At 63.2% G+C, this 23449-nt stretch overlaps 2 protein-coding genes across 3 annotated transcripts in view; one reads left to right on the top strand and one right to left on the bottom strand.

Annotated features, from left to right (window-relative positions):
• LOC115638776 (GRAM domain-containing protein 2B-like) overlaps positions 1 to 13583 on the top strand; it is a 48713-nt gene extending 35130 nt beyond the window's left edge. For both annotated transcript variants that reach the window (XM_030540758.1, XM_030540760.1), the window contains 11 exons: positions 2142 to 2223; positions 2891 to 2960; positions 3039 to 3142; positions 3415 to 3513; positions 4298 to 4369; positions 5968 to 6039; positions 8621 to 8684; positions 9134 to 9196; positions 9705 to 9801; positions 10426 to 10530; positions 12122 to 13583. In XM_030540758.1, the coding sequence (XP_030396618.1) occupies positions 2142 to 2223; positions 2891 to 2960; positions 3039 to 3142; positions 3415 to 3513; positions 4298 to 4369; positions 5968 to 6039; positions 8621 to 8684; positions 9134 to 9196; positions 9705 to 9801; positions 10426 to 10530; positions 12122 to 12137 (844 nt within the window). In that variant the 3' untranslated portion in view covers positions 12138 to 13583. The remainder of the gene's footprint in view (positions 1 to 2141; positions 2224 to 2890; positions 2961 to 3038; positions 3143 to 3414; positions 3514 to 4297; positions 4370 to 5967; positions 6040 to 8620; positions 8685 to 9133; positions 9197 to 9704; positions 9802 to 10425; positions 10531 to 12121) is intronic.
• A 357-nt stretch (positions 13584 to 13940) lies between these two features.
• On the bottom strand, positions 13941 to 22761 carry C22H19orf71 (chromosome 22 C19orf71 homolog). The gene is made up of 4 exons (XM_030540761.1): positions 22624 to 22761; positions 21152 to 21384; positions 15434 to 15559; positions 13941 to 14907 (listed from the first exon to the last, which is right to left on the bottom strand). Exons 1-4 carry the CDS (start codon positions 22695 to 22697, stop codon positions 14765 to 14767), a joined length of 576 nt encoding a protein of 191 aa, XP_030396621.1. The 5' UTR covers positions 22698 to 22761; the 3' UTR covers positions 13941 to 14764.
• Positions 22762 to 23449: the final 688 nt, after the last annotated feature.

The following is a 23449-nucleotide window of genomic DNA, read 5'->3' as shown; positions in this document are numbered from 1 at the left end:
ACTCACTTTCACTAGGCTGGGGCAGGGGCTTGGGCTGCAGACTCTGGGTTGGGGATGAGGGGTTTGGAGTGCAGGATGGGGCCCCAGGCTGGGGATGAGAGATTCGAAGTGCGGGAGGGGGCTGCTGGTTGAGGCAGGGGGTTGGGATGCGGGGGGGGGTGAGAGCTCGGGTGGTGGTGCAGACTCTGGGGTGGGGTTGGGGATGAGGAGGGGGCTGCGGGTTGAGGCAGGAGGTTGGGATGCAGGAGGGGGTGAGGGCTCTGGGGTGGGGCCATGGATGATGGGTTCAGGGTGTGGGAGGAGGCTCTGGGCTGGGGGTGCTGGCTCTGGAGTGGGGCTGGGGATGAGGGGTTTGGGAGCAGGAGGGGCATCGGGGCTGTGGCAAGGGGTTGGGGTCTGGGGGATGAGGGCTCTGGGCTGGGGGTGCTGGCTCTGGGGTGGAGTTGGGGATGAGGGGTTTGGATGCAGGAGGGGGATTGGGGCTGGGGTTGGGATCTGGGGGATGAGGGCTCTGGACTGTGGGGCTGGCTCTGGGGTGAGGCTGGGGATGAGGGGTTTGGGGTGCAGGATGGGACCCCAGGCTGGGGATGAGAGATTCGAAGTGTGGGAGGGGGCTGCTGGTTGAGGCAGGGGGTTGGGATGGGGGGGTGAGAGCTCTGGGGTGGGGGTGCAGACTCTGGGGTGGGGCTGGGGATGAGGGGGTTGGGGTACAGGAGGGGGATGTGGGTTGAGGCAGGAGGTTGGGATGCAGGAGGGGGTGAGGGCTCTGGGGTGGGGCCATGGATGATGGGTTCAGGGTGTGGGAGGAGGCTCTGGGCTGGGGGTGCTGGCTCGGGTGGAGTTGGGGATGAGGGGTTTGGGTGCAGGAGGGGGATCGGGGCTGGGGCAGGGGGTTGGGGTCTGGGGGATGAGGGCTCTGGGGTGGAGTTGGAGATGAGGGGTTTGGGTGCAGGATGGGGATCAGGGCTGGGGTTGGGGTCTGGGAGATGAAGGCTCTGGACTGCGGTGCTGGCTCTGGGGTGGGGCTGGGGATGAGGGGGTTGGGGTGCAGGAGGGGGATTGGGGCTGGGGGAGGGGGTTGGGGTCTGGGGGATGAGGGCTCTGGACTGTGGTGCTGGCTCTGGGGTGAGGCTGGGGATGAGGGGTTTGGGTGCAGGAGGGGGATCGGGGCTGGGGCAGGGGGTTGGGGGCTAGGGGATGAGGGCTGTGGGCTGGGGGTGCTGGCTCTGGGGTGGGGCTGGAGATGAGGGGGTTTGGTGCAGGGGGGGATCAGTGCTGGGGTTGGGGTCTGGGGGATGAGGGCTCTGGGCTGTGCTGGCTCAGGTGGGGCTGGGGCTGGGTTGAGGGGTTGGGTGCAGGGGGGGATCGGGGCTGGGGGAGGGGGTTGGGGTCTGGGGGATGAGGGCTCTGGACTGCGGTGCTGGCTCTGGGGTGGGGCTGGGGATGAGGGGTTTGGGTGCAGGAGGGGGATCGGGGCTGGAGGAGGGGGTTGGGGTCTGGGGGATGAGGGCTCTGGACTGTGGTGCTGGCTCTGGGGTGGGGCTGGGGATGAGGGGGTTGGGTGCAGGGGGGGCTCTGGGTTTGGGGGGGCTGGGGCAGGGGATTACAGGGCGGGCTAACCCCGCATGGCTCCCGGTCGGTGGCAGCGCTGCAGGGCTAAGGCAGGCTAGTCCCTACCTGGCCCGGCCCCGCGCTGCACTCATGCCGGAGGCGGCCAGTAGGTCTGGCGCTAGTAGGTGCCGCGCATGAGGCTCTTGCCCACAGGCACTGCCCCCCAAGCTCCCATTGGCTGGTTCCCGGCCAATGGGAGTGCGGAGCCGGTGCACGCAGAGCCCTGTGGCCCCCCTGCCTAGGAGCCGGACCTGCTGGCCTCTTCCAGGGCGCGGCGCAGAGCCAGGACAGGTAGGGAGGAGCCTGCTGTAGCCCTGCAGCGCTGCTGACCGAACTTTTAATGGCAGGTCGGTGGGGCTGATCAGAGCCGCCAGGGTCCCTTTTCAACCGGGCGTTCTGGTCAAAAACTGGACACTTGGTCACCCTACTTGCTGCCTGCCTACCCCGCAAGGCCAGCCCTGCCCTGTGGGGACCCCTTCACCCTGCCTGGAGCTCTGCCTTGCTCACCTTTGGCCTCTGGTGCATTTCAGATCAAAGACCTATGACCCATCCTTCTCCAAAGAGAGCGAACAGGAGCTGACCCTGGGCAGGCAGAAGGCCACCTCGTCCTCTGTAAGTCCCCCCAGACTGGGATGGGGCACAGGGAGTGGGGATGTACGCTGGGGCCTGGGGGTTGGGATGGGCACAAGGGTTTAGGATGGATGCTGGGGGGGGTATTGGGAGGGTTGGGATGGGTACTCGGGGTGAGTTTGGGATATCTCGAGGAGTTGGGAGTGGGTGCCAGGGCAGGGGATGGGGGTGCGTGCTGGGGGTGGGATACCTGTTGTGGGGGGATGCCTGCAAGGGGAGTATTAGGATGGGTTGCTGGGTGGGTGGTTGGCACCATCCATTTGCCAGGGTACCTGGCATTAGCACTGGCCTGTGCCAGCTGCCGGAGGGATGGCTCTCCTGGAGCGGGGTTGGCAGTGCCAGGCAGGTCCTGGTGGATCCATCCCCCCAGCCAGCCAGGGAGATCCGTGACAACTCCCCGTGTGCCCACAGCCTCCATCAGGTCTCGCGTGTGCCTCCTCCCCTGCCCCCCCTACCTCCAGGAGATCCAGGGGGCCCATCCTAGTGTCCAGGCACATCTCGAGCTTGGCTGATAGCCCTTGGGATGGTGCCCAGTGTGGGGGCTCTGAGCTGGCCCCAGGCTGATGGCAGCCCTGGCAGAGACCCCAGGGTGGGGGGTGGAGAGGGGGCTCGTTCTCCAGGGCTGACCCTGTCCGTGCTCTCTCCCCAGTTAGCCAAGCACCTGGCGAGCTACCAGAAGGCCTTCAAGGAGATGCCTGAGGAGGAGTCCCTACTGGACAGTGAGTGCTGCTCCCCCCACTCCGCCTGCCCCCCTGTGCCTTGCCCACTCACCCGCCTCTCTGCCCCTCCACCCGCAGGTGTCTCCTGTGCCTGGCAAAGGGAAGTCCCCTATCATGGGCGCCTCTACATCTCCCAGAACTACATCTGCTTCCACTGCAGCATGCTGCTCCGGGACATCAAGGTAAGGCCCTGCGCTGGGGCACACGCCGTGCCCCATGGCTGCTCACGTGGGCTGGTAGCGTGGCGGGGGGATGTGGGGGGGAGGGAAGGTGGGCTGGGGGAGGGGTAGGTGGGACATGTGGTTGGTGTGGGGGGCACCCCCGCCCCCCTTGGGTCCTGGGGACCAAACAATCGGGGGGGGTGTCCCTGGCCTTGGGGTCCTCGCCCCCCCTGAGCAGGAGTGATGCCATGAGCAATGGGCCCATCACCCGCTGGCCCCCTCTCGCCCCGCAGGTGGTGATCCCCGTCTCCTCCATCGCCATCCTCAAGAAGGCCAACACGGCGCTGCTGGTGCCCAACGCCCTCAGCATTCGGACCGCGGAGGGTGAGAAGGTGCAAGCAGAGGGCAAGGCACGTGGTACATCCACCCACCCACAGCACCAGGAGCAGAGTGAGCCCTGGGCAGCCCATGTGGTGCCCCCCCCCCCCCCGGCACCAGGAGCAGAGGGAGCCCCAGCACGGGGCAGCCCATGCAGTGCCCCCCCATGGCACTGGGAGCAGAGGGAGCCCCAGCATGGGGCAGCCCATGCAATGCCCCCTCCATGGCACCGGGAGCAGAGGGAGCCCTGGGCAGCCCATACAGTGCCCCCCTCATGGCACCGGGAGCAGAGGGAGCCCTGGGCAGCCCATGCGGTGCCCCCCCCATGGCACCGGGAGCAGAGGGAGCCCCAGCATGGGGCAGCCCATGCGGTGCCCCCCCCATGGCACCGGGAGCAGAGGGAGCCCCAGCATGGGGCAGCCCATGCGGTGCCCCCCCCATGGCACCGGGAGCAGTGGGAGCCCCAGCATGGGGCAGCCCATGCGGTGCCCCCCCATGGCACCAGGAGCAGTGGGAGCCTGAGCATGGGGCAGCCCATGCGGTGCCCCCCCCATGGCACCAGGAGCAGAGGGAGCCCCACACTGAGGGCTAGGGGAGTGCAGTGGTGAGGGGCTGGAGAGATGAGCTGACGGGCAGTGATGGACAAGCGAGCCCCTCTGACCAGCCTGGGATAGAGAGAGCCACATGGGTGGGGACCCAGCATGGGTGGGGTGGGCCCGGGAGTGGTGGAGGGCGGAGGCTGCGGCTGGGCGCTCCCCAGGAATCAGGCCAATCCCTTCCCCCTCTCTCCTCCCGCAGTTTCTCTTTGTCTCGATGAGGACCCGGGAGGCCACGTACCAGCTGCTGCGATCAATCTGCAAACACCTGCAGGTGGGGACTGTACAGGCAGCAATTGTGCCTGTTCTCCCCAGTCTCTGGCTGCACGGGCTGGGACGCTTCTGGGCTGGGGGGCAGGAATGCTAAGGCACATCTGATAAGGCCCCACCCTCCTGATCCCCGGCTAGTCCAGCCCTGGGCTCCCCTTATGCTCACAGCTCTGCCGATGCCCCTCAGTCCCCAGGACCATGCCAGCCCTGGCCCCCCCGACACAGGCACTGGGGCGATGCCCCCCTCAGTCCCCAGGGCCATGCCAGCCCTGCCCCCCCTCCCCCACAGGCACTGGGCCGATGCCCCTGTCATGGAGTCCCCGGGCGCTGCTCTGGAACTGCTCCCCACAAAGCCAGTCAGGACTTTGGGGAGTCTCCTCTCCCTTGGAGCAGACTGTCTTCAGGGAAAGAAGCTCACACGGCTTCACCTCCTGGGTCTTTCCTTGGAGTATTCAGCATCCTCTGCCCCTCCGTGTGCTTCCCACAGCGAGCCTGCCCCAGCGGGGTCCTGGGGAAGCCAGAGGGTCCTGCACCCCCACTTTGCAGTCAGACGTGACTCTGAGCCAGCCAGTAACACAGAGGTTTATTCGATGACAGGAACAGGGTCTAAAACAGAGCTTGTAGGTACAGAGAACCGGACCCCTCGGCCGGGTCCATTCTGGGGGGCAGTGAGCCAGACCCCCCACGTCTGCCCTCAGCCAGCTCCAGACTAACAACCCCTCCCAGCCCCTCCTCTCTGCTCAGCCCCTTTCCTGGGCCAGGAGGTCACCTGATCCCTTTGTCTCCAACACCTTCAGCTGGCACCTTTGCAGAGGAGGGGCCCAGGCCATCAGTTGTTAGGAGACAGAGTGTCAGGCATTTCGGTGCACTGGCACTTTGCTCTGTGGCAATCACAGACCCTTATTCCACCACCTAGATGTTAAGAACTGCATAGGGGACACTGAGGCACCAACACAGTATTCAGAGCAACATTAAGAACATTCCCAGTTTGTCACAGCCCCTCAGTCCCCAGGGCCATGCCAGCCCTGGCCCCCCTCCCCCACAGGCACTGGGCCGATGCCCCTCAGTCCCCAGGGCCATGCCAGCCCTGGTCCCCCCGACACAGGCACTGGGCCGATGCCCCTCAGTCCCCAGGGCCATGCCAGCCCTGGTCCCCCCGACACAGGCACTGGGCCGATGCCCCTCAGTCCCCAGGGCCATGCCAGCCCTGCCCTCCTGACACAGGCACTGGGCCGATGCCCCTCAGTCCCCAGGGCCATGCCAGCCCTGGTCCCCCCGACACAGGCACTGGGCTGATGCCCCTCAGTCCCCAGGGCCATGCCAGCCCTGGTCCCCCCGACACAGGCACTGGGCCGATGCCCCTCGTTCCTGCCCCTGGCCCCGGTGCTCCAGAGAAGAGGGCGTGAGTCAGGCTAATGTACTCAGTGAGGAAGAAGGTCCCAGATGTGACCCATCCTGGGCCTCCTTGTGCCTGGGAGCCGCCCGCCAGGTCAGGGGAAGCCCCTGTCTCCTGTGCACTGCCCAGCACAGGGCTGGGATGGCCAGCGGCTTGAGGGCTCTGCCGCCTGCCCGGGGTTCACTCTCCTCGTTCCCGTTGTCCAGGACAGGAGCACGAGCAGCAGCCCCCCGGCCTCGCCCGTCAACACCAGCTCCGAGCTCTGCAAGAAGTCTCTGGTAAGGTCCCCGACCCCCTGGCTGGTGGCACAGGCTGTGGGCAGCAGGGCAGAGGGGCTGGTGCCGCTGTTAGCAAACCATGGAGATTCCTGAGAGTTGGGCAAGCTGCTCCCGGGCAGCCCAGTGCCCACTCGGCACCCGGCTGCCAGGTCACGGGGTGTGCGTGTGTGTGTGCGTGCGTGTGTGTGTGTGTGTGTGTGTGTGTCTCTAAGCCAGACGTGGGCAAACTACAGCCCATGGGCCACATCCAGCCTGTGGGACCATCCTTCCCAGCTGCTGAGCTCCCGGCCGGGGAGGCTCACCCTGGCCCCTTCCTTGCTGTCCCCCCTTCCTCGCAGTCATGCGGGCCACGCTCTGGCCCGCTGGGCAGCGTGGGGAGCGCAGCTGGCTCTGGCCGGGTGTCGTGGCTGCCAGCTTCTGCTGCTGGTAAGGGGTTGGGGAGCAGGGGTGTTGGGTGAGGGAGTGGGGAGGTCCTGGGGCCAGTGAGGGAGGTGGAGGTTGTGGGGGGCAGTCAGGGAGGAGGGGAACAGGGAGGGTTGGGAGTAGGAGTCCCAGGGGGCAGGGATTTGGATAGGGGTCGAGAGAGCAGTCAAGGGACAGGGAGCAGGGGGGGTTGGATAAGGGGGTGGGAATCCTGGGAGGGGGCAGTCAGGGGACAAGGAACAGGGGAGATCGATAGGGGGTGGTTCTGGGGGGCGGTTAGGGGCAGGGATCCCGGGAGTGGACAGTCAGGGGACGGAGCAGGGGGGGTTGGATAAGGGGGTGGGATCCTGGGGGGGCAGTTAGGGGCGAGGGGTCCTGGGAGGGAGTGGTCAGGGGACGAGGAGCAGAGGGCAGTTGGATAGGGGGTGGGAGTCCCAGGGGGCCTGTCAGGAGGTGGGGGTGTGGATAGGGGTTGGGGCAGTCAGGGGACAGGGAGCAGGGGGGTTGGATAGGGGGTGGGAGTCCCAGAGGCCTGTCAGGAGGTGTGGATAGGAGTCGGGGCGGTCAGAGGACAGGGAGCAGCGGGCTTAGATAAGGGGCGGGGGTCCTGGAAGGGGGCAATCAGGGGACAGAGAGCAGGGGGGTTAGATGGGTCGGGGGTCTGAGGGGGGCAGTCAGGGGGCGGGTAGTGGGAGGGGGCGGATGGGGGCGGGGGCTAGGCTTTTTGTGGGGCACAGCCTTCCCTACCTGGCCCTCCATACAGTTGCGCAACCCTGATGTGGCCCTCTGGCCAGAACGTTTGCCCGCCCCGGTTTAAACCCTGTGTGTGCAGGAACACACCTGCCTGGGCACCCTGGCAGCTTGGATGTGCCCCTGGTTGCCCGGCTGCTGCCCAGCTCCAGGGGCTTGGGTTTCCCCAGGACTGGTGCTGTCTGGTCTGGGTGGAGGTGGCTGCTGGCCAGCAATCCTGGCTGCCTGGGGAGTCTCCATGCCCCCTTCTGCCGCTCTCGATTGGGCTGCCCAAGTCAGAGGGACCCTGTGGGGCAGCTGGAGCAGCCCGGCCTGTGAGCCCAGGGCACATGGGACTGTGGGCAGAGCCCAGAGCCCAAACTCCCAGGAGGGGGAAGGGCTCCGAATCCCAGCCCCAGGCCGAGGCAGACCCCCGAGCTGGCCCCCTGCTCCTCAATGCCCCCCCCTTGCCTTGGGGATCCCTGAAGCTGAGGCTTCTCCTTTGCCACTTAAACCCATTGGCACTGCCAGGGTCTTTGCAAAGCGCTTGGAGAACCAGGCACCCCCGGCGGGACGCTGAGCAGGGCATTTCTGAATGCAGCCCCCTGCCCAGTGTAACCCAGGGTTCTGGCATCCCTGTCCTTCGCCACAAAGCCCTTGGCAAGCCCAGCCCGATGGGCTGGCATGAGGGAGGTGTGATTGCCCCAGAGCGGCCGAGCTGGCCTCATGCTTGTTATGGATTAGTGCCCCTTGCCTGAGGGGTGCAGCAGCGCCCAGCTCAGACCCGGGCACCTGGAGCAGCGCAAGTGGCTCGGAAGCCGCCCTGGGCTGGGAGGGAGCAGCTGGTGGAGTCTTGACGGAGCTGCTGGGCGGGGCGCTGCGCAGGATCGGGGCTGCAGTTCAGCCCACGTCAGCAGGGCAGGCTCCAAGTTTTTTGCCACCCCAAGCAAAAAAAATTTTCCCGTGCTCCCGGCCCCACCCCAACTCCGCCCCATTCCAACCCCTTCCCAAATGCCCGGCCCTTCTCCTCCCCCCGGCATGCCGCATTTCCCCTCCTACCTGGGGAGCGAGCCTGGGAGGGAGGGAGGAGAAGCGGCGTGGCGGTGCGCTCGAGGGAGGAGGTGGATGTGAGCTGGGGAGGCAGCGGGGCCCAGGCCCAGGAATTTAGGTGCCGAAGGAATTTCGGCCTGAAAGTTGAGGCGCTGAGGGAGGTCAGGCACCTGCAGGGAGAGGCAGGAGTTTTGTGCACCTCAGGACCTGGGTGTCGAGCTGCTCTGAGCAGCCAGGCTGGAGCGGTGCTGCGCCGCGGGAGGGGGAACGAGAGCAGGTTGTGGCCGGGGCTGGGCGAGATGGCAGGAGGCAGAGCCCAGCGAGCGGCGGGGAGGGAGCATGGGACCCCTTTTGTGACCTGCAGCTTTTCCCCTTCCAGACCTCGAGCCAGTCGGACCTGGAGCTGAACCCCCCCGAGTCTGATGGCCTCCTGGACCAGCAAGGTGAGCCAGAGCCCTCAGCCGCACCCCTGCCCAGAGCCTGGCCCCCCCAGCCCTCGCACACTCAGCAGCCCACGTGCAAATGAGCGTGCAACGAGGAGCTCCCTAGGGGCCTCCTTTCTCTTCCATTCCGGGCAGCATCCTGCGCCCTCGGCCTGCGTCTGAGCGTCACAGCGTCCGGCCAGGAGCCTGGCTCCAGTCACAGCCAATTCTATTAGGTGGAATGAGTTTGACCAGCCTCCACTCAGCCCCCTCCAGCACCATGGCGGGGTGGAGCTGGTGACAGCTGGCACTGTGGCCCCAATCCCCTCCCATGCCTGGCACAGCAGGACCCCCAAAGGCAGGCAGAACACGCCATGACCCCCCAACCTCCCTGGGGGCAGCACACGGGAGCCTGGCACCAGGCTGGGCACAGGCAGTGCCAGTGACTGGGTATCCTGTTGTGTGAGCAGACGGGCTGGGCCCAAAGCTGAGCAGAGAGGACGAGGGCGAGGAGACAGCAGCGCCGAGCCAAAGTAAGCGGATCCCTCCGGCCCAGGCTCAGGGTGGGGGTGCCCATGCAGTCCCCGGAGGGGTCTCGCTGTGGCATCCCTATGGGACTGGGGTGATGTACGGCACCTGCCCAGGCGTCGTCTGGATGGGCTCTGAGGGGGCACAAGCCGCGGAGTGAGAGCCCCTGGGCTTGGCAGCCCCAGCGGGGCGGGAGGGGGGTCGTTTGTCCTCTGGGCTGCAGAGGGTGGCTGCTATGCAGGCTCCTTAGGGGGACTGGGCAGTGGGGGCTCGAGGGGGCGTGGCTGGGCAGTGGGGCTCTGAGGGGGAGGGGCTGGGCAGCGAGGGCTTTGGGTGGGCTGGGCAGCAGGGGCTCGGGGGCAGTTGGGGCTCGGGGGCAGGGCAGTGGGGGTTGGGAGGAGACTGCAATCCTGGGGGGCTGGGCAGTGGCAGGTCCCCCCCGATCCCTCCCAGGGTAGCTAAGGACGACAGCCCTGCCTCCCCCCGATCACTGACGGCTTCTTTTCCCGGCAGGGGGGGCATGGCCAGGCAGGCAGACGAAGAAGAAGCCCAGGGGCTGGTGGGCGCAACTGAGCACCCTCAACGTCGTCATCCTCATCTACCTGCTGCTGTGAGTCCTGGGGCAGTCGGGCCAGCGGGCACCAACGGGGCCTAGTCGAGTGTGGCACCAGGAAGCGCCAATAGCAGGGCACCCCCCCTCCCGCCTTAGCTCCAGTGCCTGCGGACTCAGCCTGGTGCTCCTGGCACAGAGGCAGAACGTGCCGGTCTCCGGTCTGTGCGCCAAAGCCCCAGCCGTCCTGGCTGCCGGCTCTTCCCCTGCGCTGGCTCCTGCCCGCAGCTCCCTCCCCTGCTGTGCCTGGCGCCATGCATGGACAGTCCCTCTCGCTGTGTGGGTGGCATCTGGGGGCAGCAAGCTGCTGCGTTCCCCAGCTCCCTGCCGGGCTGTGCCACTCCCAGACAGAGCTCGGCAGCTCCCAGCGCTGCGGGGCTAACTAACCACTGTCACACGAGAGCTGGGAGTTTGCGGTTCTGCTGCGGCTAAGCCCAGCTCCTGTGGGCAGCCTGCCCTGGGCTCCGGGTTGTAAGCAGCTATTTGTGAGCCCGGCTCTGCCAAGCCAATGCCGCAGCCCGGTGTGCCAGGCTGGCCCGGATCCGCAAGGTGCTGGGCCCCCCCCCCCCCCGGCCCGGTGTGCCAGGCCAGCCCGGCTCTCTGCTCACGCTGCCCTCCCCCCAGGGTGGTGGTGCTGCTGCTGTCCTCGGGGTACATCGGCCTGAGGATCGTGGCACTGGAGCAGCAGCTGATGTCAATGGGGGCCTGGCCGGAGCTCGACCTACACCAGTGAGTAGCAGGGCCCCGCGGGGGAGGGCTGTGGGAGCAGGGACCCAGCGAGCGGGAAGGGACCCAGCCCCCGCTTCCAGCCACGGTCCAGGGGCCAGGGCAGCAGCGGGCCCTCAAACTCTGGGTCCCTTGAGCAGGTCACGTCCCCTCCTCGGGCTGTTTGAGGGGCGGCTGCTGTCTCGTGTCTGTGCTGGGCCTGGCACAAGGGGAGATCAAGCAGCCAGACAGCTCCTGCTGGCCGAGTGTGTTGGGGGACCCCAGCCCCCCCATGGAAAACACGAGGCCCTTAACTCAATGACTCCCACCAAGCGCCACAGCAGCTGGACCCCAGCTTGGGGGCTTGGCCCTTGGGGCGGCACTGTGCTGTTTGCAGGGGTTTTTGCTGGGGGCCGGAGAAGGCAGTGCCCAGCTCCTGGCGGGCCGAAGGACTCACTGGAGCCGGCAGCTGTTGGCCCTGCAGAAGGCAGGCACTGGGGGCACCTCCAAGCTGAAGCAGGACCAGGCATGGAACCCAGGAGTCCGGGCTTCCAGCTCCATGGCCCAGGGGGCAGCAGGCAGCCATGCTCCTGCCAGGGCTGTGCAGGGCAAGTTAGTTCTTTAACAGGCAGAAACATAGGTAAATTCCCTGGTTTGGGCCCACGGTTGCAAAGCCGCTCGGCCTTTTCCTGCTGTTCCCGTTCCGCTCATTTCACACGGGGCGCGTGGGGGGCAGAGGAGGCCCCAGCCGCAGAGCAATTGGCTTTCTGCCTCCCCGTCTCCTCCTGGAGAGCCACGGCCCCCACTCCGGGCGCAATTCCCGACCTGCTTGGGGGTCACCTCGCTAGCACCCAATCACCGTGTAGGGAAACAAAGGCAGGGGGGCACCCAAAGCCCCCACTGGTGGGGCTGGACCTGCTCCTGGCCTGCTGCGCTGTCCCCCCAGCTCCATGCCAACTGGAGGGGTGCTCATCACCCCCCACGCCAGCCCCCTTGGTCACTGGCAGTTCTGGGCTGGGTGGGGCAGGCAGAACTGCGGGGGGGCTGAGAACAATGCCTGTGATCAGTGCTGGGGTCATCACTGGAGCAGTAATTAAACCCCATTTAGTCAGCAGCGAGCGACGAGAAGTGACTGACCTGTTCCCCAGCGGGCGCTGCCAGCGGGCTGGGAGGCCGGGCCCCTGTAGCCATCACAGCTTGCCCGCTTGTGAGCAGCACTAGCCCCAGGCTGGCAGGCTCGGCTGAGCCGGGAGCCCTGGCCCATGTGAGCTGTGGGCATTGCACCAGCAGGACGCTTCGTCTGCAGCCCCCCCTCAGGTTACTCCCCCTCTGCAGCCCTAGGACCCTGCACCCAACAGCCGGGGGATTTGTTAGCTGGCCGAGAGGCGGGGTCACCACCCCTTGCAGGGGGGAGGCAGCTGTGGTTTCAGATCTTGGCCCCCCAGTAATGCGGGGGATTCCATTTGCTCACGGAGGAGGGGCTGAACCCCCCAGGTACCCAGCCCTGGTCCCGGCCCCCTGAGCCAGCCTGTCTTCTCACGCTGTTGCTGTCCCCCGCAGCTGCAGTAATTTGCCCCGCTCGTTTGCTTAACCAGATTTCTCTTGTTTGTTAAAGATACAAGACGACCTGAAAGCAGGGAGGAGTCAGGCTGCACTCAGCACCGGACCCTTGTGCCCGAAGGCCCAGGCTTGCTGCTGGCAGATGCCGCCCCTGCCAACAGGCCGGAATCCCGTGGCCACTCCTCAGCTCTCCCCCTCGTCCTGAGCTGCGTCTTGCCCTCAGCAGAGCTGGGGCTGATTTTTAAGGCGACCAGGGGAGGGAAATGAAGCGACAAGGCCTGGCCCAGGAACAGCTCCTGGCTGATGAAATGCAGACAGAGCAGTGCTGGTGCTGATGCAGGGGAGAAGCTGAACTTCTCCTTCTGAGCGGTCGGGCACTTAAACCGTGTGCCTTAAAGAGCCCTGTGCTGCGTGTTAATAGCCCACCAGCTTTCCCTTGGTGACCTGCAGAAGCCCCGGTGCAGCTGGCCCACTGCGCTCAGGATTCCTGCTCAGCCGCAGGGTTTGCAACCTCAGCTGTAATGGACGCAGGGCCTGACTGCATTGAGCACGCAACTTTCACGCAAACTTCAGCTGAGGCAGCAAAACCTTGATGGGCTCATTCTAGCTGCCGCGTCCTTGTGCCAAGGAAATGGGCGTTTTCAGCTTCCGCCCTCGGCCACTGGAGACCGTGAGACTATTCAGCCGGGCCGGGCGGGGAGCAACGCTGCCTGGCTCTCACAGCAGCTGTGCAGGGGGAGCTGGCCTCCCGGGCCCAGAGGCAAGGCACAAGCCTCCTGCTGACCTCCCCCGGGTGTTTCACTCCTCCAGCACCGAGCATCACCCCCTGCCACTGTCTGAGCCCCCCTGGGCTCGCGTGTGCTCAGGGCCCCTCCTGGCAGGGAGATGTGCTGCCTGGGCTCCAGCGGGGCTCCCTGTGGCCACGGGCTGCTGTGGGAGGCAGCTGCTGTCAGCCTCCAGGGGCGCCAGCCAGGCCTGGAATGCACCTCTGCCCGCCCATGGGAGATGGGGCTGCTAGGTCCCCTAAGGGTTTGCAGGTCCCCTAGCACCACTGGTTGCACTCCTGGGAAGACTGTGGCAGAGCTTAGGCTGCGGGTTCTGGTCAGTTACAGGCAGGGGACTGGGGGTCCGGGGCAGAGCACTGAACTGGTGGGTATGGCCCCTGGCCCGTTCCTCCAGGAACCAAGCCCAGTACCCTGGTGCCCAGCCGGCTCCTAGAGAAGAACAAGGGCTCAGACCAACCCGCTGGCGCCAACCGCCCCAGGCTGGGGTGAAACTCCAGCTTGGCTTCAGGCCCTCTGCTCCATGGACCGGACGAGCTGGCCTCTCCCCTGCTCTCCATTTGGCTTAGTGCTGCAGGCCAGCACTCGGTGCCAGGGGAGAGTCTGGAGCAGCACCGCAGGGCCGTGCCCCAGGCTAGGCAATGCCAGACGCTCGCCTGTGTCATCACCCCCCGGGGCCGTGAGAGGGCGGGTAAAGGGCTGGGCTCTGTTATCAATAAAGACAAGCCAGCCATGCGCTCCAGCTCCGGCTCCTGTATCTGCGGCAAAGCTCTAGGCCTGCAGGGAGGGCTAGGCGCCCCGGGACAGAGGGATCCCACTGGGTGGGGGAGGAGGGGGCCACTTGAGTCCCTGCTATCCCCCTGCCCTGCAGCAGGACCCTCCAGCCTGGACCCATCAGACCCAGGGAGGGGGAGCTTGGGCACTTGGGGGACGGATAGCTCAGTGGTTTGAGCATTGGCCTGCTAAACCCAGGGTTGTGAGTTCAATCCTTGAGGGCCCCACTTTAGGGATCTGGGATAAAAAATCTATCTGGGACTTGGTCCTGCTTTGAGCAGGGGGTGGGACTAGGTGACCTCCTGGGGTCCCTTCCAACCTTGTATTCTATGAGTCTGTGGGGGTGCAGGTGGGGGAGTGGGTCCTGGAGAGATGGGGGAGGGGCAGATAAACCCAGCTGCCTGGGCCGGAGAGTCCTAGGGCCCGGAGATGGTCTCAGGAAGCTGCTAGGGCAGAACAGCTGCCAGCCCCGGGGGCTGCCTGCAGCGGGAACAACACAGTGGCAAGATGGTGGGTGAGCCCTGCCCTGGGCATGGCCAGCTCAGAGCAGCAGTGGTGCTGTGGAAGAACAGAGCAAGTGAACCCTGGGGGGCCGGAACCCCTGCCCCCAGCATCAGCCATGTCCCCTACAAGGCCCCAGGCCAGTGTGGGAAGAGCCCAGAGCAGGTTGTGCCCTTGGCACCTGCTGCCAGGGGAAGGGAGGTCAGGGAACGGGGTCTACATGCAGCACCAGTGCCTTGCCGTGGCAGAAACAAATGGAGGGGCCGGGGGGGGGGGCTGTTAACTCCTCTGGTTGCCCCTCATTCCGGCCCCAGGGCTCAGCTGTTGGGCAGAGCTGGGAAGGCAAACGGGAGTCTCTCATGAGGCGAGGCTGTGTGCCCGGGGGAGCCCGTTGGGGGTGGCATGGCGGCTGAGGCAGGTGCATGGGTGGAAGGGCCTGCTGCCAGCTCAGCCTGCACAGATGCAGGCCTGGCGCGAATACCCAGGGCTGCTAGCCACAAGCCCAGAGCCAGGCTCATTGCAGGGGGGCCCCTGGCAGCCCAACAACTCAGGCCACGGGGGTGACTCAGCTCGCAGCCCCTGAACCTCCCAGCCCCAGTCACTCCCAGCCCCCACGGAGGCAGCCTGGGGCACAGCAGTGTTTACTGGTTGGTGGATGGCTGGTGGCTGAAGAGCGTCCAGGTGCGCAGGTCCCTGGTGGTGAAGGCGGGCGTGTGGGCAGCCAGGTAGGGGATGTAGCCAGCGTGGCCCTTCAGCTCACTGCTGGCACGGTTACGGTTGACAACTGGCGAGGGGAGGAGAGAGCAGGTGAGTGGGGGGCACAGGAGAGAGGTTGAGAGCAGCCAGGGGAGCTGGGGCCTGCCTGGCCAGACCTCGGCTCTGGTGTAACACTGCTGGTCCTTTCCCCAGAGCGCTCGGGAGCTGCTTCATGGCTGGGGGACAGGAGAAGGGATGTGCCCCATGTGTGAGAGGCTGGGGGGACAGGCCAGGCTGCACCGGGCCCCATCTCCCCTTTACATGCTCTCAGGCTAATGGCATGAGAGGGGTACCCGGGCAAAGGCGGGGCTGGATCAATAGCCCTGCCCAGAGCGGGAAAGCCATTTGTCCAAGGCAGCTGATGGCAGTGTGAGAGGCAGAAGCCAGGAGTCCTGGGCCCGTGCATGCGTGTGTGTGTGGGGGGGGGGGACATGGTGAGTGGGGGAGAGGGAGGAGATTTGGAAGCAGCAAAAGGTCCCTCCGGGATCAGAGTCAGTGACCTGCTCTGCCCCCTCCCTCCCCCAGCCCTAGAGATCCAAGCCCCACAGTCTTACCATGCTCCTTTCCTAGGACGGGTCTGTCTTGCCACCGGAAGGCCCCCCACCTGGTACTGGGCTCCAGGTACTGAGCAGGGACCACGGGGTCAAACCATGACACCTCCCGCAGGTGCTGGGCATAGGCTGTTGGAGCAACACAAGCACAGCGTCGTCACCGGGGAGGGCGGCCAGCCAGGCGTGGCTCGAGGAGATGCCCAGCCTGCTCCAGCACCCGTTACCAGACAGGGTGGGACTGATCATCACAGCAGGGGCCACTCCTGCTGAGCTCGGCCAGGTAGTGAGGGGCCCATGCCTTGAACCCGCCGCTTCACCTGCCTTATAATTATTTACCATCCTACTGAACAACTCTGGCCAGTCCTAATAACCACAGCTCTGAGCCTTGTCCTGTAGCCATGTAAACTCTGGCTGTGTTACTGTCTTGTGGCAAGGGGTTCCACTGGCTGGTTAGCCACCATCACATGCAAAGTGTGAGATTTTACAGCCCAAGCATCCTGCAATCACCCATGTGCAAAATACTGGGTTTAAATGCATAGAAAATACATTTCCTTGGCCACCCCCCTACCACCTCAGTTTGTTAGTTACTTGAAAACTGATTTCCCCGAAACAGCCCAGAGTCACCAGGATCAGGGCCTGGCACAGACAATTGCAGCCCCAAAGGAGACTTTCCCAGTAGGTCACAGGCGAGCGACTTTGTGTCTTGTAACCCTCACGTGAAGCACAAGAGATTTCAACGCTGAGCCGGCGTTCCCCGAAGAGGGAGGAGTGGGGCTCTGGAAAGATGGGCTGGTGGGAGGCACAGGCAAAGCAGCAGCCAGGGCATGGGGGCAGAGAGAGTTCTCAGGCCTAGAAGATGCAATTTTGCATCACACCATCAGCGTGGCTCTGTCATGCTGACTTGCCTCATGCCGTGAGCTGTGGTGACCGGCCCCGGGGCCTGAGTCCTGCCGCAGTGCAGAGGAGAGCTCCTTCTCCACCTCCAAAACAGGTACCAAAGCTCCCAGCACAGCTCCCAGCACAGCTGTCCAGGTCCTTCCAGCTGCTGTGCAAAGAACGTGAGCACCCCCTGCTGGACCGTTGGTGCATTGTACTGACCCCGAGTGCCCAGTGTGCAGCACGGCCCTGATTCCCTGACATGCCCCCGAGGGCCCCGGCACGGTCCCACAAGGGGAGAAACGCAGCAGTAGCGACGGGTGTGTGACTCACGTGGAGCATCAGACCCTCAACTTCCTCCCACTTCCCACAGCCTTGGGACACTCTCAGCCCTGGCTCTCCCCGCCCCAACCACTGCCTGCAGCGTCACTTGCATACGGCACGGCCTTGACGCTGCCCCTGGGGAAATCCTGCGTTTCTCCTGGCCTTGACTACAGCAGCTCTGGTGCAATCCCTGCCCCTGCTCCCACGAGGGCCAACTAGCCAGGCTCCCACCTACACGCATGGGGTCCCTGCGGCCCTGCCTGGGAATCAGGGTCAGCTCCAGAAGTTCCTTTACAAAAAGCCACCAGCAATTAGGCCGCTGGTCGTGCTGCTCAGTGCTGTGTTTCCGTGGGCTCACTTGGCGGCCTGTATCCAGCTGTTGTCAGGGCCGCCCAGAGGATTCAGGGGGCCTGGGGCAAAGCAAGTTTGGGGGCCCCTTCCATAAAAAAAATTGCAATACCACACAATACTATATTCTCTTGGGGGCCTCTGTGGAGAATGGCACAAATTGCCCCACTTGCTCCCCCCACACAGGCGGCCCTGGGAAAAATAAACCTTCTGCATCTCGGCACAAACCCAATTTTGAGAAAACTTCTTTACGAGGTATCACTGGTTCTCAGCATCAGCTAGTGCTAAAAGGCACTAAAGCTCATTAAAAGGGTTGGACAAATATTTTTCATCAAAACTTTTTTTGGATCAAAAACTAGGGTTTTTTTTTAAAAAGCAGAAAAAATCAGGGACAATGTCTGCTTTCCTTCAAAATTTGTTGTGTTTTTTTTTAATTGAAAAGCTTAAATTAGTCTGCCAAAACCTGAAGATAGTTTGGGATTTCAGAAGTGTGTGACCAAATATTTGCTACTTGCTGAGTTTGATTGTTTAAAGAAACAATAAAAAAAATTCTGCTTAAAAAAAATTCAAAACTTTTGAACCACCTCAGCTTGTGACCAAACGCCTGAGCCCATCCAGTCAGAGATTTTTCCAGGTTTCTGATACTCTGCCGGCTTCCTTGACTCATATCTGTCTCCATAACTTTGGGTTCATTTAGGTTAGAACATAAGAACGGCCGTACCGGGTCAGACCAAAGGTCCATCCAGTTCAGTATTATGTCTGTGACAGCGGCCAGGTGCCAGGTGCCCCAGAGGGAGAGAACCTAACAGGCAACGATCAAGTGATCTCTCTCCTGCCATCCATCCCCACCCTCTGACAGACAGAGGCCAGGGACACCATTCCTGACCCATCCTGGCTAATAGCCATTAATGGACTTAACCTCCATGCATTTACCTGTTTCCAAGAGACTGGCTCCATGGAGTCCCTCACAAACTGGACACAGTTACTGTGGGTTTGTCTTTAGTATAGACTATGTACATATTCCATGAACTGAGCATTTGAGCTTGTTCCAGAATCTGGGATGAGCCTATGTTGTGAAAACTGCAATGCTCAAAATAGCACATGCATGTGAATGGACACAGGGTGCTACCAGGGGTTCTCAAACTGGGGTCAGGACCCCTCAGGGGGTCACGAGATTATTACTGGGGTCATGAGCTGTCAGCCTCCACCGCAAACCCCGCTTTGCCTCCAGCATTTATAATAGTGTTAAATATATAAAAAAGTGTTTTTCATTTACAAGGGGGAGGAAGGTTGCACTCAGACGTTTGCTAGTGAATGGGGTCACCAGTATAAAAGTTTGAGAACCACTGAATTAACCCCTCTGAAGCCTCAGGGAATGCAGAGGTGGGGGGTCTCCCTTGGTAGGGTTGGGAAGGATATTGCTCTTCTCATGTGATCCCTCCCCCAGTGGCTAATTTTAAATGAAGCTACCCTCCCCTGACATGAATCTCCCTATGGCACTGAAATTAAATACAGACTATAATTTGCCATTTGAGAAGCGAAAGGGATGGTAGCCCTAATGGAAAAGCTAACGGCTTGGTTCTTCTGCAAGCCTCAAACTGCTGAATGAGCTTCAGGGCAGGGAAGGCCCTGCCCCCTATCTGACCCCCACCCACTTCCTGCCCCCTGACTGCCTGCCCCCCCTCAGAATCCCCAACCCATCCTGCTCCTTGTCCCCTCACCGTCCCCCAGAGACCCCACCTCCAACCACTACCCCAGGACCCCACCCCTACTCCCTGTCCCCTGACTGCCCCGACCCCTATCCACCCCCCACTGAGTCCTGATAGACCCCTGGAACGCCCACAATCCAACCCCTCCGTTCCCTGTCCCCTGACTGCCCCTCCAACCTTTGCCCCCTCCCTGTGATTCCCTGCCCCTTAGCCAACCCCCCCCCCCCAGCCCCTTACCCCCATCTCTGCCCCTCTCGCGGAGCCTCAGCCCATCCAGGAGCTTCTGGACAGCGGTGCAGCATGGCTCCGGCAGGGCCCCTGAGTTCTGCCCTGCTCAGAGCCGCACGCTAAGGGGACAGGGCTGTCAGCTCCAGACCAAGTGGACAGAGCTCAGGCCCTGCTGGAGCTCGCAGCCCTGCCCCCTTAGCACGCGGCTCTGAGCAGGGCGCAGCTCAGGGGCCCCGCCGGAGCCACGCTGCCGCTGTTGAGCGAAACTCCTGGATGCGCTGAGTCAGGCTGGAGCCAGGGAGGGAGCCTCAGCCATTCTCATGGGGGCCCCTGCAGAGCCCAGGGCAAAGTGACCCACTTGCCCCCCACTCTGGGTGGCCCTGGCCATTGTCTCGTCTTGGCCAGGCGGCTCTTCAGGGCAAGGAGCGGCTCCGTGGTCTGTGTTTGCCCAGCGCCCAGCATGGTGGGGTCCCAGGCATTAGGATAACACACACACACTAAAAACTCATCATCTAGGCAGAGGGCCATTGCCCCTCATGGAGCCTGGCACAGAAAGATGTCCCATGCCATGAATTTGCATCAGAGCCACATCACCTCCGTGTTCATTGGAGATGAGACTCCCAGGGCCTATAAAACTGCAGACGTGATTCCCCCGTTGCTCCGACCCCGGGGCAGAGCGAGTGCAGAACTGGCCTGACGCGCCGTTGCCCTGCAGCTGGGGTTGCGCAGACACAGGGAGGCAGGCAGTCGGCCCAGTAGCTTTCAGGGCATTGGTTGGGGCTATAATTCAATGGCTGCTCCAATGACGTGGTTAACACGCATCGAGCCAAACAAAAGGAGGACAAGCTGCAAGGTCGTCACTCAGGTTGCTTTCAGCACATCGTAGTCACGTTCTTAGTAGTTGTTTTTATTAGCAAAGTGCCTTGAGCCACGTCTACACTGCAAGACCCCTGCCCCCCAGCAGTGAGTGTAAGAGACCCCCCAGGGTCTGTGCTCCCGGGCTGGAAAAAGTCTCAGAAGGCAAATGGCAGCATCTGTACAGCTGTTTCCAGCCCCAGGGCACAAGGCCAAGTTTGAAGCCCTGGACTCAGAGACTCACTGCTCTGGTTTTGTTGTCATGCCAGTGGAGTCCTGGTCCGTGACTCCAGTTTCTGTGCGCTAGGGGCTGGACACACAGAACACGAGGCCAGTCCCCTGCCGCCGCAAGCCTCAGCAGAGATTTTTGAAAAGGACGATTAGATGATGTTCTATTTCCCAGCATCCTACAAATGTGTCTTAAGGACAATACAGATGAGTAGCCTGCCAGCTGCGATCAGTAGCCCGATGCCTCAGGGAATGCAGCACCAAGGAGCATCAGAGCAGAAAGCTTTCAAGGAAGGTTCTGTCTAAGCCCCTGCTCTCCTCTGGATTCCAGTGCCAAGCAGCGTAGCCCCAGCTGGGAACCTAGCATGGGAGGGGCATTCAGAGAGGCCAGCGTGGAAATACGATTTAAACTTTCTTATCAATGATTATTGGCCTTTGCACTTCCACAGCCCTGTTCATCAGAGGATCTCAAAGGGCTGCACAAACATTTAGCTTCATGACTCTTTTTACAGGTAGGGAAGCCAAGGCACAGAGTGGTTCGGTCACGGACCCACAGGACACACAGTGAGTTGGGGCAGAGCTAGGATGGAACCCAGGATTCCTGCCACAGTGCAGGACCCAGAAATGAGCAGCCACCCTGCACATTCGCCCCCAGTTACCGTGTCCTCGCTGGTGCTGCATTCCCCCGGGCAAGGTGCTAGGAACGCTGGGGTCACCCCCATGGCTCTTGGCGCTGCACTGGGCCGTTGCATGTATTGTGGGAAAACTCGCCTGTCCTTGCTCAGCACCGGGCCCATCTGCAGAGCGAGACCCGCCGGGCAATGACAGGAGCCAGCTGTGGGTATCAACAGGATGAGTTTTGGAAACAGGCGGCTGGTGCCCTGCCCCAGGGGAGGCATTTTGGCAGTGGCTGTCGCCCTGTGCAGGCAGCGCAGGGTTTTGCAAGGGGCTCCCGTGGGGCTGGGCTGCAAGCGGACATGGGGCATTGGCCATAGCAGCTGCAGGGTTTAGTGGCTGTTGGGTCCCCTGTGCAGACTGGCTCTGGAAATGGTCTCGCTCTGCAGACGGACATGGTGCAGGACACAAGATGGAGGGTGGGTTTCCAGCTCTCCGTCTCCACACGGCGCCCCTGCCCCCAGCCCCACCTCCTTACCAGGGGGCAAGGTCTTCCGCTCTCTCTCGGCATGGGAGCAGGCCCAGCGGTGGTAGGCCTCGCGGCTCAGGCCGCTGGGGAGCGTGTACCAGGTGTCTCGGTTGTCTCTGTTGGTCAGCCCCGTGTACCAGGTCTGGGGGATGGCGTCTTGGCCCATGGGGGTGCACTTCCAGCGCACGGCCTGCTTCAGGACGGGGGCATTGCGGGGCCCGTGGAGCGTGAGGTACTCGTCCCTGCGGGGGAAAGGAGCTGTCACTGTACTAGCTCCCGTCGAAGGAGGGATCACACACACACGTGCATCCTTGGTTCACCCAGGGGTCAGAACACACGTGCACATGCGCGCACACGTGTATCCTCGGTTCACCCAGGGGTCAGAACACACGTGCACATGCGCGCACACGTGTATCCTTGGTTCACCCAGGGGTCAGAACACACATGTGCACACACATCCCCCAATCCTTGGTTCACTCAGGGGTCAGAACACACGTGCGCGTGCACGCACACACACACACAGGTAAAAGTTCCACCTTGCGCCCTCCCCCCTGCACACTCCTCCCTGAGGCTCCTCCCCCTGCAGCAGCTCCCCCCTCCACCCTGAGGCACCCCCCCACCGCAGCTCACCCCTGTCCCGCCTCCACCCCGAGCACGCCATCGCTGCTTCACTTCTCCCGCCTCCCAGGCTTGCGGTGCCAATCAGCTTAGGTGCCACAAGCCTGGGAGGCTGAATAAGTGAAGCGGCCATGGTGCGCTCGGGGAGGAGGCAGGACAGGGGTGAGCAGGGGTGGGGAGTTCCCCTGCATGTCGCCCCCCCCTTACTTGCTGCAGGCGGCCCTCCCCGCGCTTCCCTGCCCCAGCCCCCTCCCCCTAAATGCCAGTGGCTACAGATCCAGCCACTGCAGTCACTGCCGAAGAAAATGGCACCCCCCCAAATCCTAGTGCCCTAAGGGTTGCCTAAATGGTTGCACCGGCCCTGCACACACACACACACACACACACACACACACCCTTGGTTCACCCAGGGGTCAGAGCACACACACACACACACGCACACGCACGCTAGCGAGTAACCAATTGCTGTCTAAAGGAGGCTAAGGCTGCCGGCCAGCCACACACAACAGGCAGGAGCCAGAGGTTTACATGGACTGGGGGCAGGGGGTCCATTGAGAACCTGGTGATGAAGGAGAACAGCCGGCAGTGGGGGTAGAGGGGTGGTGAGGGGCTGGTTTCAGGATTGCGTCCCATCCCCACTGAAGAGGTATTTCTGTTCCCTCTTGGCTGCCTGGCACTGACCCTCCCACGGCATTCTTGGAGCAGCCCATCATCCCCACTCTACCACCGGGGAAACTGAGGCCCAACGAGGTGAAGTGAGAGCGCTGGGATTGGGACTCGGGAGGGCCTGGCCCCCAGCTGGCGAGGGATTCCGGGTATTAGAGGAGCAGAGACCTGCAGGCAGACACCGCAGAGCCTCTCACCTGTACAACGGGGTCGGGAAGTCTGTCTCCAGAGTCCCCTGAGGGACGTATGGTCGGTCTGCCTCCAAGTCCATGCCCTCCGTGCCCACCTCCTGCCGGCCACGGCGCCCCTGCCCGGGTGGCTGCCGGCTCCCTGCTGCAGCCAGTCAGCCTCCTGGGCTACTGTTGCCCAACACAAGCCTGGCAACCATCCCCTAGCAACCAGGCAGGCTGGCAGAGCAGGATGCAGCTAGACTGTCTGCCAGAGGGTGCCCAGGGCGGGGAGTGGCAGGCTTCGGGCAGGATTCAGGACCATCCCCGCTGGGGGAATGGGAAGGTTTTCTTCTGGCTCCTCCGTACGTCCTTGCAGTACAACGAGGCAGGGTGCCCTAGGATCGGATCCGGCCAGAACTTGCCTTAAAACCCACCCCTCCACCCCATGGAAAGGGTCACAGATCACAGCTAGGGGCAGCGGCAACCACCAGCGCAGAGACCGTCACTGGCTGCTTTGTCACCACTCCCTCGCCACAGGCAGCACTGCAGCCACCCCAGCCTGGGCTGCCAGACCAACCCCAGGCTACGTTACACCCTTGTCAGTGACGCACTCAGTTCCCAACCCCCCACACGTGAACGCTTCTGGCCCGGCTGCAGAGAATTCAGTTTTCACCCCAATGTCCAGGTCCTACCTCCAGCAGAGAAGCCTCCCGGCAGCACCTCACCCACCTAGACAGGATGCCCAGTACGGCATCACGCCCACTGGAGTGGGGTAGATAGTGCACAGGAGAAAAGTGAGGTACAGGGGACTCCAGCGGCAATCAGCTCCCTCAATTCTGTCTTTCAAGCACAA

Source organism: Gopherus evgoodei, chromosome 22 (genome assembly GCF_007399415.2).
Source record: "Gopherus evgoodei ecotype Sinaloan lineage chromosome 22, rGopEvg1_v1.p, whole genome shotgun sequence".
In the NCBI taxonomy this organism is placed as follows: Eukaryota; Metazoa; Chordata; order Testudines; family Testudinidae; genus Gopherus; species Gopherus evgoodei.
The sequence above is the reverse complement of the archived record's forward strand: the minus strand, read 5'-3'. Positions and strand labels throughout refer to the sequence as shown.